General features: G+C 43.7%; 1 protein-coding gene across 1 annotated transcript in view; it reads right to left on the bottom strand.

Moving 5' to 3' along the window:
- mgat4b (alpha-1,3-mannosyl-glycoprotein 4-beta-N-acetylglucosaminyltransferase B) overlaps positions 1-14,519 on the bottom strand; it is a 125,920-nt gene that overhangs the window by 24,300 nt on the left and 87,101 nt on the right. The window contains exons 7-8 of the mRNA XM_026184560.2: positions 11,881-11,956; positions 7,945-8,059 (exon numbers count right to left, since the gene is read on the bottom strand). Coding sequence (XP_026040345.1) covers positions 7,945-8,059; positions 11,881-11,956 — 191 coding nt within the window. The remainder of the gene's footprint in view (positions 1-7,944; positions 8,060-11,880; positions 11,957-14,519) is intronic.

Here is a 14,519-nt window from a genome sequence, read left to right as displayed (position 1 = left end):
CACAGTTAATTCATACTTTAGCAAGGTGTTACTTTGGATATTCTTTTTTACCTTTATAGAAGAAATAATCATTTCAATTTTTTAAATTTATTTTATCTTTGAACCCTAAAAGAGCTCATCACATCGGCCGTAACTAATCAGACGATAATTGTTTTTGCGGATATGAGGAAAGAATTTAAGCAAAGCAAGTATGACGAAAACTGTAAAACCTGTCCGGAGATCCAATTGTTGAGCACATGATTAAAATCTGTTATAACGTGAGAAAATATTTCAAAGAAACGGTCCGTCTTGGTGTTCCTGTGGCAGATGCTACATGAAAAGTTTGGGCTTCTAAAAGCTTTAAAATATTCAAAATCCTCCAAACTCTGATGATGTCTTTTTAAGACCTGAGGCATAAATTAAATTTGAATAGAAACTTTTTTTACTTTCACAGCCAAGAAGTTTAGTGAGCGCATTGTGTTGATGTGCTTTTACCGAACGCCCACAGACACCTGCCGAAATAATGAAAGCACATCATATCAGCTTATTCTCTGTTATTCATACATTATAAATAAATACATAAATAAATAAATAACAATTTCAAACTAAATGTAGTGGCACACGGAGCCAAAAATCATGCAGACACTTCTGAACCACATCGTGTTTTAATTTTAAATAATTATTGCACTTGTTTGGTTTAATGTGTTAATCACCTTCATTATTTCCATTATTATCAGAGGCTGATGCGAGCGTGTCCCTGAGCTGGATGCTCTTCATCACCTTCTGTTGCCCAACACAGTTTTTCCTCTTTAAAGAGAACAAAGGCCGTGTGATGAAGGCACAGAGCGACTCTCACCCCTTCATTAACTTCACTGTCACACGACCCACAAAGCAACAGTTTCATCAGCCTCCCGCAGCAGCAGGATTACATCTGAGGATTTCGCTTAATGATGTCCCCGTGCAGCGCAGACACACAGCGACGTGAGTGTACCCTCACCTACAGCACGCTCCACTCTTAAATAACAGCGTTAAAGAGATTTTCATCAGAAAACTTTGACGCTCCTGTTGAGCCAAGAACATAAATCCGTTTGGATTGTTTCCTGCGTCCCTCTGGGTTTCATAACACACATAATGATAATTGATTGTTTTCTGCTCTGCAGTTAGCACAATCAATAATTCACAAGTAAAAATGTTTAATTTCTTTTGATGGAGAAGCTGCGCCTGAAGCGGAGACGAGGCGGCGTTCCGATGACTGCAGAGCGTCTCCGTGGAGATGGATCTGTCTGGATAAATACTGACGTTCCTCCAGAGATCCTGCGAAGCAATTTAGTCCCGAGGCTTTGTATTAAAATGGGGGACAGTAAGAGCGAGAGGATTTAACACATCAAAACAATACGGCTCACTTTGAAGGCTTCAGCAAAGCCTGCCAGCTTTTTGTACCGAGCTGTATCGCGCTTCCTGAGAAACGTTCAGACTCGCCGACACGTGTACAAATCCACTTTCACTGCGCATCAGCATTTCTTAACCGGACTCATGAAGGAATCTGTCAATGTTTCAAGCTTAATGTGGAGAGGACCCAAAAGCAGAACTCTTCCTCTTCTTCTTCTTTCAGCTGCTCCTTTCAGGTTTCACCACAGTGGATGATCTGTCTCCACCTCCTCCTATCCCAGCATCCTCCTCTTTCACACATCCTCCTTCATTGCATCCATGAATCTTCTCTGAGGTCTTCCTCTTTTCTTCCTGCCAGGCAGCTCCAGTATATCCACTCTTCCTGAGCTGTCCCTCTTATGGACACATTTCTAATCCTGTCCATCCTGCTCACTCCCAGTGAGCATGTTAACATCTCCAGCCCAGCCTCCATCATCTCCAAAACATCCATCAGAGCAGGTCTCATTACCATCTTGTAAACCTGCCCTTTCACTCTTGCTGATAACCTTCTGTCACATGAAGTAAAAACAGAACCAAACGCTGCACAGCATCATAAATACTCGGGGTCAATAGAAGAACAATGATGCAACAATGAGGATGCAGCTGCAAAATGCGAGATGGGAATAAAAGTTTTGTGCAGCTGTGTGATGTTGCTGATATTTTTTATTAGATACCTAAGTCAAAAGAAAGAATCTGACATAGAGCCAGCTGTGGTCAACAAGCAGTTTCTGTAAAGTCACATTCAGCAATACCCAAACACTTCACGTGGAGCTGTTCATGAACATAATGTCTTCCTCTCCACTGAGAATGAAGACGTCTGCATCCGAACCAGAAAAAAAGGACTGCAGCAGAAACAGAAACATCAGGAGAAATTTTTTATGCTGGTCCCTGTACATAGACGTAATGTAGGAAAAATTTACCCACAGTGTCTGTAATTAAGTCCTCAGTCACACAGTCCTCAGAGACCAAGTGTTTGCTGGGAGCTGCTACGAAATCAGTCACGCAGGCCTGAAGATGGGCCCGTGACCCGTGGTAACCTGTGGTTGCTAGGGAAAAATGAGCATTCTCCAACTCGTTGATGAGTGGCTGCTACAGGTTGTTGTCATGGACTCTGAGAAACTGGTTGCAAAGTGGTTTGGAGTGTGTTTGTATGGAAGACACTGACAACGACAACAACAGTCACCTCAAGGTAGGGCTGTGCGATATGACAAAAATCTCATATCCCGATATAAGACATTTATCGTCCTGACAACGATATAAATCACAAAAATGTAATATTTTCTGTAAATTCTGTGAATCTCGGGCAGCTCGACTTGCGTTTAGTTTTTCCAGCTGGGCGTCCTTTTCCTGGATTCGAGTGTTTTAACTGATGTATGAAACGATACATTTTTAGACTTAAGTTGTAACGGCCACCATTTTCTCTTAAAGTTTGAGTCTAAAGGTTTTTTTTTAGCACCTGACGGCTCGTTTTTTGCTTCTCATCCGTAAACTCTCTGCATACTCTTTCATGTGATTCAGTTTATTTTGAAAAGTCTCAACAGGATCTTGAGCTTTATTGTGAAAGGTTTACGTGGAAAACAAACAAGCGGACAGCGGAGCCGCGCGATGGTTTTACCGTTTTATCGTTGCTAACAAAAACATGTAAAAACAGGCACTTGTCCGCCCATAGTGTGGTTATATTAAATATAAGAGAAAGAGAGAACTTTAACTAATATAGCCACTACAGTGACCATCAAAACGATGAAAAATATTGCTGTAAACAGTTTATTTTATGACACCACGAAACAAACGATAGCATAATAGGAAACGATAGACGTTTTTATATTGTCATCCGATATACATCGTTATATGAACAGCCCTGCCTCAAGGTGCTTTATACTGTAAGATAAAGCCCATATAATAATACAGAGAAGACCCCAACAATGACATAAACCCCTATGAGCAAGCACTTGGTGACAGTGGTAAGGAAAACTCCCTTTTCAGTGAGTCAGGAAAGGTGGCCATCTGCAAACATTCACCAGATACTCGCTGGGCTTCGGTGAAACATGTGATGCCTGAAAAGGCAACCCTTTGTCTTCAATGTAAAAATTATGCTTTTACTTTGAAGGTTTCACTACCGCTCAGCGTGTTTTCAGACAAGCTGGTCTTCCCTGTGGGAATCTACTAATGACCAAAGTAATCAAAAGGATGTTTTCAGTGTAGCACACTCTGTGCGACCAGTTTCACCCGGCAACCACTTGCCAACCAGTTGAGGACTGGTTTCATTTTTCTGGGTCACTGTCCGCAGCATCTGCCTGACACTGGCATCCTCACGACGCTTTGCTTTGTAATGTTTTTGACTGGTCAAACATGCGTTTGTCACCATCTTGCTCAGGATTTAGAACTGTAATATTCAATTTAACATTATAACTGTCACAGATACTGTCCACATGGGGTGAGCATGTTGTTTATTCCTATTTTAATGTGCAGCATTTGAAAACACCCGACTCAGAAAACCTGGTAAAAATTCAGTGAGTTATGATGATTTTGGATCTGGATTAAGATAATTATGGATCGACCTTCTACCTCAGTCCACCTCAGCTGTATTTTTATGTATTTATGTTGGTTTGGAAAGACTGAGCTTGGGTTTGATTTTCTTGAAATTAATTTATGTGTCAGGTCTTTTGATATAAATCTCCATGGAAGTCCTTATTTCTAGGTGTTTTTTCTTTGTGTTAATTGTTTTTAATAATATAAATTTACTTTCAGGTTTTCCATGCTCTTTGAGCTGCGAGGGCCGTGGGAATTTATCACATTAAATCACACATGGATTATTCTCAGCAGCTGTTTCAGTCCTGATCAACCATCAGTCGAAGCAAATTAACGGCGGCTCTGGTTAGGAAGGAGAGTTTACTTTTTGGGCACTGAAGGTCTGAACTTTCAGCACAAATACACAATTAGTAGGTAGCAGCTTCAGGATTTAATTACAGAGCGTGTTAACGTGACGAAACCTCTGATCTCGCGATTTCAGGTTCTGTTACATCGGCTTATCTGTCAGCGCTGGAAACAGTTCTGAGGATAAATCCTGACTCTGGTTCCAGGCGAATAACGCCGGTGTTCCATGTGCCGCCGACAGCTGATTGGATCCAGGAAGAATTCATTGATTAGACCTGACAGAATAATTAGAAGGCAGATCAGATGCAGGCTGATGCCTCAATTAATCTGCTGGATTTAATTCATGAGTCAGATGGAAACTTCACATCCTGTCAGAGGCAGTGAACCTCACTGCTTCCATCATCGCCTCAGTCGTGAAGCTTAGAAGGTGTGGAAATGTCCGGCCTCCATTGTCTGGCCACTCAATCCCTGAAATGTGCTCTCTGGCAACTTTTGTTCTTATATATGTGTGAATATGTATGAATCAGTATTAATTACACTGGTCTGCAAAAACCAAAGCTAAATATTTATTGTTTATTGCTGGAAACTTCAGACTGGCTCTTTATCGGTTTACACAGATATGACTTAAGCTTCCACGTCATGGTTTTGAGCTACAGATCATTGATGTTTACACTGACTGGAATTTTAACTTTTCCTGCCAAAATAATTTAAAATGTTTGCTCTGAAAAGAAATCAGGAGAGACTTAAAGCAAATCTCTGTAAATTCAGACAAAAATAAAACGAGGTCAGCGTGGCCGAAAGCGTTGCTCACATCCGTGTCTCTTTTCAAAACCCAACAGTAGCCACTCTTCAAGCTCAGATTCAGTTTTCCCTGATATCAGTTTTCCATCACTTTTATATCTTGATAAAGTCTTTCTCCACAATGTCATCGCACGATGACACGGCACGATGTCATCGCTCTTCGCTGACATCATCCCGATCTGGTGGGAAAAAGTTGAGATGAGACTGCAAAAAATATGCAGTGATATTCTGGCATTCATGTTCTCAGCAAGCTCAGCAAGACAACCGGCACGAGCGTTTCCCGTTACCGCGGACTCAGCTGGATTCAGCTGTCGTGTCCTGGGTCGTATTTGTGAGCTTTGCATCTTTCTGGCCTGTTCTTTAGTGTATTTAGTCTGTTCCTAGTTCCTGGTTGCTTTAGAGCAGGGGTCCCCAATCCCAGTCCACGAGGGCTGGTGTCCTGCAGGTTTTAGATGTGTCCTTGATCCATCACAGCTGATTTAAATGGATAAATTACCTTCTCAACATGTCTTGAAGTTTTCCAGAGGCCTGGTAATGACTAATCATGTGATTCAGGTGTGTTGACCCAGTGTGAGATCTAAAACCTGCAGGGACACCGGCCCCGGGGACCAGAGTGTCAGACTTGTTTTACTTTGTGGGCCACATGCTGCCCACTTTGAGCTTAAATGGGCCAGATGAGTCAAAGTCGTTCTCTCAATCTAAAAACGTTTAATTACACATTTAATCCCTGAGGTAACTAATCAACTGTAGCAGAAATCTGTTACTTCTTTACTTTGGTGGTGTCTGAATGGCGATGGAAATGCCAGTATAGTATGAGACGCTGTAAAAATCTAATCCCTCCTTCACTTTTTCCACAGTTGTCCAGTCGGCCGAATTAAGACTCTTTGATGGGCTGATTCTGGCCACCGAGCCGACTGTTTGACACTCAGTGCTTCATCCTACTGTGTCATTCCTCCAGTATTAAGTCCATTCATGTGTTTTCCCAATTTGGTTATCATTCTTCCTGCTTTATTTTGAAAGTCAGTTGTTCCTTGTACTCTGCTTTCACTTGTCCTCCCCTGTGTCTTTTTCTTTGATTTAGTTCAGCTGAGTTTTGTTCTCTCAGCTGTTTCCACTTCCTCTTGCTTATGTTTATATAGTCGCCGTCTCCTCTTGTCCGTCATCAGAGCGTCTGTTCTTCATGCCCCAGAGTTTTCCAGCCAGCTGTTTTGATCATGGTGATGTCACATGCTGCTGTGCTGAACTGCAGAACCGTCGCTGTGCTTTCCTCCATTTAAAAAGCTGAGAAAAGTTTAACTTTTAAAATGCAAGCGCTGTTCAAATCAAACTCAAATCACGATATTCTCATCCTCTCAGGGGTGGATGTCCTGAGAGAATGAGCTAGTTCTTGTTCTTGGGTACAGGAATAAAATTTAGCAGTCAGCTAGTCTGGATCACGCTAATGGCTAATTAAACCTAAATATGATGACGTGTAAGCAAAGACACCCCCGCAACATCAGGCCTGTAACACCTACGTGTGAATCTGGCCTGAGAGAGAAGCGAAAGAGGATTTTGCAACTGAAGCAAACCTGGCTGACGACAGAGAAACAGAAGGCACGGCTTTTTATTTAGAGTGACACGGCTTATGGAAAAAAACGGAGGTTTGGGCAGCGAGGTGGTGAATGCATTTCCCTCGAGACTATGACTCAAAACAAAGAAAAGGACTGGCATCAGAGCTGAAACAGAAAAATGGCAAAAGAAAAAGAAGGACGAAGGCGGAGGACGAGGAGAGCCCGGCATGTCAGCCCAGGATGAGAAACTACGATTATTGAAAATAAAAAGCATCCATCAGTGCTAATTACAACTTATAAGTTTAAAATATTAAAGAAACGAGAGTAAGTGGAAGGCTGAGAGCCTTTTTAAAGATGTAATGCATTTGCATTTATGGTTTTTTTCTAATCTTACTGACCACTCAAAGCACTTTAGCCTACAATCACATTTTAACCATAGACTCATGCAGCACTTTGTTCTACATCACTGATTAACGCAGCACTCATGTCTGTCGACTGTTTATGGGGACAGGCAGACCTGAACTAGCCTGCGATGTCTCAGCGCTCCAATGTACAGACATCATGTCACAAACGGAAAACTGACTAAAACAAGAAGCACATTAACCAGTGAAAGCAGAGGATTAGACACTACTTCATCAGTGCTCTATTGCTGATTTTTATGCTACTTATAAATCTTTATGAACAGTTCCTTTGATAATGTCTCTGACTGGAGTAGGCAGCACAGAGCAACCTCCACCAACCACTCCCCAATCGGTTGGAGAACAGACCTTTTTCCCTAGTAGGTAAGTGTCATTTATTTATACAGCACATGTAAAAGTCAAAGTGCTTTGCGATAAAAATAAAAACCTTGGGGGTCATGAAAAATTTAAGTATTTACATAAAGTAACGCAACGATAACCTGATCCAGATAACAGCCAGGGTACATCGCTCTAGTGGTTCCCCTGTGTCTGCCAACCAGTCGCTGAGCCTGTGTGACTGAAGCCTGGCAGAGCGAGAGGATCACCACCCATCAGCTCTGACTGAGGTCGTACGTTTTATCAAGCCAGCTAACTCACAGAAAGCTTGGCTGTCGAAGGCGTTTGGCAGCGACACACTTTGTGCGCTGTGCTGACCGTGCGTTTGTAACTGCACGCTGTGTTTCAGGTGTTTGTTCACCTGTTTGCTGTCCCTTCAGAAGCTAAAGGAGACAACACCGGGAAGTTCTCAGAGATGACCATTGAATGAACAACAGACCCTCCTCTCTGCTCCTCTGCCATCTGGGGAGGGGGGGGTGTCTCCTCCACCCTTGATGGAGCCGTGCGCTGTGACTCACCGATGAAGCCGAGCTGAGAGAACTCCAGGATCATCCAGTCCTCCGACGGCTGCTGCAGCGCAAAGTTCTTCATGGTGGTGAAGAAGTTTGGGCGAGCGACTATATCGTCCTCTAACTGCAACAGAGAGAGAGAGATAGAGAGAAAGACACAGTTTAGTTTCCTCCTTTAACTGTTTGTGTGTGTGTGTGTGCCCTCCAAAACAAAAAACAAAAGCCTGCTTAACGTTAACACGCACGAAATGCCAAAATGAAAAACCGCCTCAATGAACTCCTCAGATGAAGATCAAAATAAATGTGCTGAATGTGAAGAAGCAAGAGGGGAACAGAGGGAGAGGTGAGGTGGAAGCAAGAGGCAGATCATTTAAAACCCTCCAATCAGACATTTTCACAAGAAGTCGGGATCTTGCTTTTTTATTACTTATAACACAGATAAACATCCATAAACCTGTTCAGGACATCACGGAGCACAGAGCCAGAGGAACTCTCTGGAGGTTTGTAGCATTAAAAGTCAGTCACAGTTCAAAGATGCAAACATAAACCGGTAAAAGACAAACGGTGGCTCCAAAAACCATCAGACTGTGAGAAACTCTTGAGTTTTTATTGTTATTAAGAAATCGATGCACATGCAAACTTTAACAGGGTTTCCGCCTCTCGCCTCGTCTCAGCGACGGAATCAGTAAGACTTCAGCAGAGAAGCCAGACTCAACATTTCTGCTCCTGATCTCAAACCAGCAGAAGACGCTCCACAAACGCCAGCCTCCTGACACACGTCTTCCCGTTTCGTCCCCGGGGGAGTCGACAGAGTAATTACCTCCTCCACCCCCTCGCCTCACCGCTGCTCCATGCAGACAGCGAAAACTCTGCAAAGTTCAGAGAGAATTTAGGTGTCAAAACAGCGTGTCGGCTCCGTGTTCCTGTCAGAAAGCTTCGTGTGGGAGCAGCCGAAGCTCCGCCGCCCCCGGCTGAGATGATGTCGGCGAGACTGCTCCATCACAGGAAAGTAGCCAGAAAAATAACCGGGCTCAGCTCCGGCAGGCAGACCAGCGTTCAAGTCTGCGGCTCACAACAGCCCAGCGCACAGAGCGCCACATCCATCTGTAGAGCTTCCTGCTCGCCATTCTGTCCGAAAATGCTGGAAAATGCAGATTTTATTTGCTTGTCACAAACACCTCCCGCCGGCCTCGACCTCTGACATCACCTGTCTTCAGGTATTCTGCTGCGTCTTTGAGGAAAATGTCATCTTTCATCATTTCAGTGGAATTTATTCGTCTTTGTGATGGTTTCACATCTACTGGTCGTCACTTTCTGTATTTTCGTTCAGTTGCTCTTTGGTTGACATTCGAACGCCGAAGTAGGCTGGTTTTATAATTCAGCCACATTCAGGAACAATCAGGCTTTGAATAAACAACATTTCAACAGCATTTCACAGACGTCACCTTTAAGCAGTAAAAAGTGTGCATTTTTCTTTAGTTTTTACACCGATTATTTTAAACTAACACTCAAAACACTCAATAAATTCACCACGATCACAAGCAAGCCTCGTCAGGTGAGGATGAGGAGGGCAGGAAGTGAGAAGTGACCAAGAGAATATGATCCACATTCAAAATAAAAGCCCTGAGAGCCGAAAAGTCAAACAGAGCTTCTGAAAGTGTGATCTGATGCTCTGAACAGAACAAAAGATCAAAACAGAAGAAGCCGTGAAGAAGAAGAACAGAAGCCAGAAAGAGGAAAAATAAGTAAAGAGGAGAAGGAAGAAGAAGAAGAATCCAGGGAGGAACCATTATGAATAAGAAATGAAAGAGAAGAACAAAAAGAAGGGAGAAGAAGAAGGACAAGGAGATTAAAGGGCCGGGAAATGTAGGATAGTTTGGTGTGCTTTTAAACGCTGCACTTCTCCTCTGCTGCTCCGCATCAGCAGCTTTATCATCAACGAGCTCAGATAATTAAAGGTTAGCGAGCGTAACGAAGCGGACGGCAGAGCCAAAGACATGAAGCCTGCGCTTTTAGGTTTCATTTAATTTTTATTAGCATGAGAGAAAATATCAGAAGCAGGACGTGACACGGGACGCTTTTAATTCATGAGCTGGTGAGACGCACCTGAATGCAACACCGGCTTCAGTGTGAAGCCGGTCGGGTCAGGCTGTTTAATTTCATATATGTTTATGAGGTGTTTTTAAGACCTCTGGAGGACGCCGGGTTGTCTGCAGGTCGCGAGGAAGCAGGTGAGCTAAAGATCACTTCCTCTCATTTCCTGTTTATTCAGATAAACGCCTTTCTGTCCCACATGTCGAGGAGGAGGACGAGGGACGAGTCCTTCTTCTTTTCATCTTTAAAGGGAACAAAGGCTCTGTGACAGCGCCACAGTGACGCGTCCATTAGTCTACCCACAATGCAACAGTTTCATCATCATCTTCAGACACCAGCAGGATTACATCACAGAGACCTTTTATCTTAAAACTTCATCGCATTCAGAGCGCGACTCGTTTTGTTTCTGTGGAGAGACGACTGTTTGCTGAGAGCTCACGTGAGGTCACGTTAACGTTCCCAAGGGGCTGCACGAGGGACCGCACGAGGAGCTGAGACTGATGCGAAGGGCCGCACCAAGAACCTTAACTCAGTTCTGCTCATTATTAATCTTATCTTCTTACAGGCTTATTGCCGTGACCCTCTATAACAGTCCCATCTCCTCATGTGACCCCTCGGGAAATTAACCGTCCACACCCGATTTACTCCGAGACTCGAAAAACAACCAAAACGTGACGTCCGTCAAACGCCTACAAAGAGACACAGCCTGACCAAAATCTGACCTGAATCAGAAACATCAAACAGAAAGTAACCACAATGTGTTTCAAAAGGGTACGAAGGAACACAAATGACCAAGATGAGGCACAAAACAATCCCACAGCGATACAACTGGACTAAAAAATGAGACCTGAAATGACCCAAATACACAAAAACAAACAAAATGTGACAAAAAAAAGGACAAAGACGATAAACCTGAGGAACACGTGTCCAAAAATCACCACCAAGTGAAACGACAGCCTGACCCAAATGTGACCAGACGACGAAAAATGAACTAAAACAGACAAAAAGATGCAACCTGAAATGACCACAGACTCTTCTTCCAGCTGCTCCCTTTAGGGGGGGGGCCATAGCGGGTCATCTGCATCTCCTCCCATCCCAGCATCCCCCTCTGCATGTCCTCCTTCACTGCATCCATGAATCTCCTCTGAGCTTTTCCTCTTTTTCTCCTTTCTCCAGTTGACCCATCCTCCCTCCTCTGCACATGTGCAAACAATCTCAACCTCTCTGACTCTGAGCTGTCCCTGTGATGGACACGTTTCTGTTCCCCTCCACGATGCTCACTCCCTGTGAAAATGTGACCTCGGCCTCCGTCTCCAAACCAGACATCACAGCCACAGACGCCAAATCAACCAAAATCTAACGAAAAATTAAACCTAAAGACCAAAATACGGAGTAAAGAGTGAAAATATGCAAAATGATTAGAGTTGTGAAAAAGCAAAAAGGAGATCAAAGTCCTCCCAGGAGCTCTGCAAACACACGAGGACGTGTCATCTGAATTTACACTTACATGATCCTGATCATTTCTGAGCACGCCCCCTTCTCCTTAATCCTGCTTTTCCAAAAGCAGACTAGTTTTAAAGGAAAGATCCAGCAGTGAGCATAATTTTTATTCACCACACAGCAACGAATCATTTACCAGAAAATCCACCGATAAACACGCAGCGTTCACTCTGACGTGAAGCGGAATGAACAATTTATCTCAACTGTCAGCTTCATTCATTTATCTTTGGCCCCACCCCCAGGATTTTGGCACAAACACATGAAACGACCGAAATGCTTAAAAATAACCACAGACAGAGAGAAAGACCAGCGGCTGCTCGCCGAGCTTCTTCTTCTTCTGTTTCTCTTTACCTGGACGTAGTAGGTTCCTTTAGACTGAGCGTACATCATCAAGAAGCAGTAGTCCAGGTTCTGCTTCGTCCTCCACCTGAAGAAGAGGGGGAGGAGTTAATGTGTTAATGCAAGTATACCTGCACCTCTTCTTCTGAGACACACACACACAGTTACTGCACATGCACACACGCCATTGTGACATCATCCATTGGTTAATGGGTTGCTATGGAGCTGTTGCTATGCTGGTGTTTTAAAGTTGGATGTTACGGTCGAAACGAGTGTAAGCGACTTGTAGCTCCGCCCTAAATCACACTCTGCTGTTTCATCCTTTCTCCCCTAAAATCAGCGACTGAGACCAAAAGGAAGACTGACCAGAGGAGTCGCCCCCTGCTGGACATTAGAAAGACTGCACATCCCCTGTCCACATGTACCACGCCTCCCCTCAGAGAGTAAAGCAGGACATCTCCATCGCTGAGCAGAGGTGGAGGGTTACACACACAGATCAGTCTGTTTCTGTTTGAGACTGCTCACAGCCTTGTGGATGTTCTCGAGTAACCACATGTTTTTCAAGTGTATTCTTTGGGCTCTTCTACGGATACAAGCGCCATTTACTTTCACTGTAGTTAAGGAAAGTCAGTTTGGCAAAGCTAAGCAAGTCAAACACGACTGTGTTGGATAAACAACGCTGCAGCCCAGAGGCAAAATATGTAGATGTGATTTTGGAGTGAACCTCTCCTTCTCAAGTACGTGTGGTCTTATAAGTGGCAAAGACAAGGCAGCGTGTATTTGTTTCTTCATGAAAGTCAATTATCCAACGAGAACCACAAAGGTCCACAAAACAACCACAAATGCACAAAAAAGCTACAAAATAGAGAAAAATAAGACAAAGAGGCAAAAACAATGAAAGAATGAAAATAAATGAATGAATGACCAGAGGGGGGGAACTGTTCCCTTAATCGTGGAGCTGATCTCATCGTCTGTTCACCTGTAAAATGCCTGTTTGTGGAATAAAAAACACTGAATGTTTGTGAGTTTACGCTGCTCACACACACTAAACAGGTAACAACTGTCTCTGACACACACAGAGGAAGCACATCCAGCAGGATCAAGGTTGTAGCTCTGCAGGTTTCCATCGACGCCTTCGGCCCGCAAGGTGGGAAAGAGAGCGCGCCGCGAGTTTCAGGCGCTCGCAGAAACAGAACAAAGCAATCAGCGGTGAACTGAATCGGTGTGTTCACAGCTCGATATTTACAGAGCGAGCGCTCAGCTGTTTGAGGTGTCAGAGCTCAGAGGGTTCCTGCTGCTGCATGCGAGTTTACCGCCGTCTGTTTAATGCTCGATAAGTTCTCAGGAAAAAAGAGAAATCGATACTGAATTCTTTATTTTAACAGGGAAGTCACTAAAATCTGATTCATAACTTATACACTGGTAACGGTTTATATGTTGACACTTCATCAGAACAGGGCGGAGTGATCAGTCTGCATCCACAGACCGTGTGACCATCACACAGATACAGACACCTGCTAATCAGAGCTCAGTGATGATGTCATTAAAAATGCTCCAACAGTAACAACTTACTAGTTACTGTTACGTCTCTCTAATCACCTTTTTCTGAGCCTCAAAGACAAAGGTTAAAAATCAAACCAAAGGACTTGTTTTCTTCTTCTTCTAACTTCTCCCTTTAGGGGTCGCCACAGTAGATCATCCCAGCATGCTCCTCTGTCACGCCAACCCTTTGCATGTCCTGTTTCACCACATCCACAAATCTTCTCTGAGCTCTTCCTTCTGCCTCGCAGCTCCATCTTTAACACCATCCCTCCTCTGCACACATGCAAACTTCCATCCTGAGCTGTCCCTCCCAACAAAACTCTCCAGCTCGGCCTTCTGTCCTTTTGGCAGTGCCGCCGTCTCCAAACATGGATTACTATTCAGATTTGGACATTTTAACATGTTGTTTTCGTTCTTTCAGTGATATAGTTTGATGCTTGAGGGTAAAACAGAAGTGAGGTTTTATGTTAGTGCGTTTAACTTTTTTGTGTCATTAAACATATAAAAGCAGAAGGATGGTGCAAACAAACGAGGTCAGATTTGTCCAGAAGCATAAAAGCTCCTCATGTGTCCATCCACACTGACCAGTGGAGGTCTGCAGCTTTGTGCAGTGAGCAGGAGCACATGATCATAGTGCCAGAAAAACATCCCACACATCTCAGGGTCAAAATTAAAAAAAAAAAGCATTAAAAGATGCAATTTGTTGAAGGGGTTTGTGCAGCATGTGATAAACACATGAGGTGCCACTCCTTCAGTTAAGAAAACCCATCCACGCCTCCATTTTCTCTTTATTGCGCCATAAAAAAACGATCCACGCTCATCTCCTCACGCGGCACTTTAAAGGCTTATTTTTACTGTTGGGAGTCAATAGACTTTTTATAATCCCACCGAGGTCTAAGAAACAATCCCGGGAAAAAGAGGCTTTTATAGCAAAACAGTAAAGTTAACACAGAGGCTTTCTTGTCTCGCACTCCCTCGCGGCGATCGGCGAGGCGATTTAAGGCGACAGGGAGAGTCAGCTGGTTCTACACGCAAAGACTCGAGTGTTTCCCAATAAAACAGAAACGATTCTCTGGCAGCTTCTTTCACAAAAACAGCAGCAGCGTGAC

Source organism: Astatotilapia calliptera, chromosome 2 (genome assembly GCF_964374335.1).
Source record: "Astatotilapia calliptera chromosome 2, fAstCal68.1, whole genome shotgun sequence".
Taxonomy (NCBI): Eukaryota; Metazoa; Chordata; class Actinopteri; order Cichliformes; family Cichlidae; genus Astatotilapia; species Astatotilapia calliptera.
The sequence above is the reverse complement of the archived record's forward strand: the minus strand, read 5'-3'. Positions and strand labels throughout refer to the sequence as shown.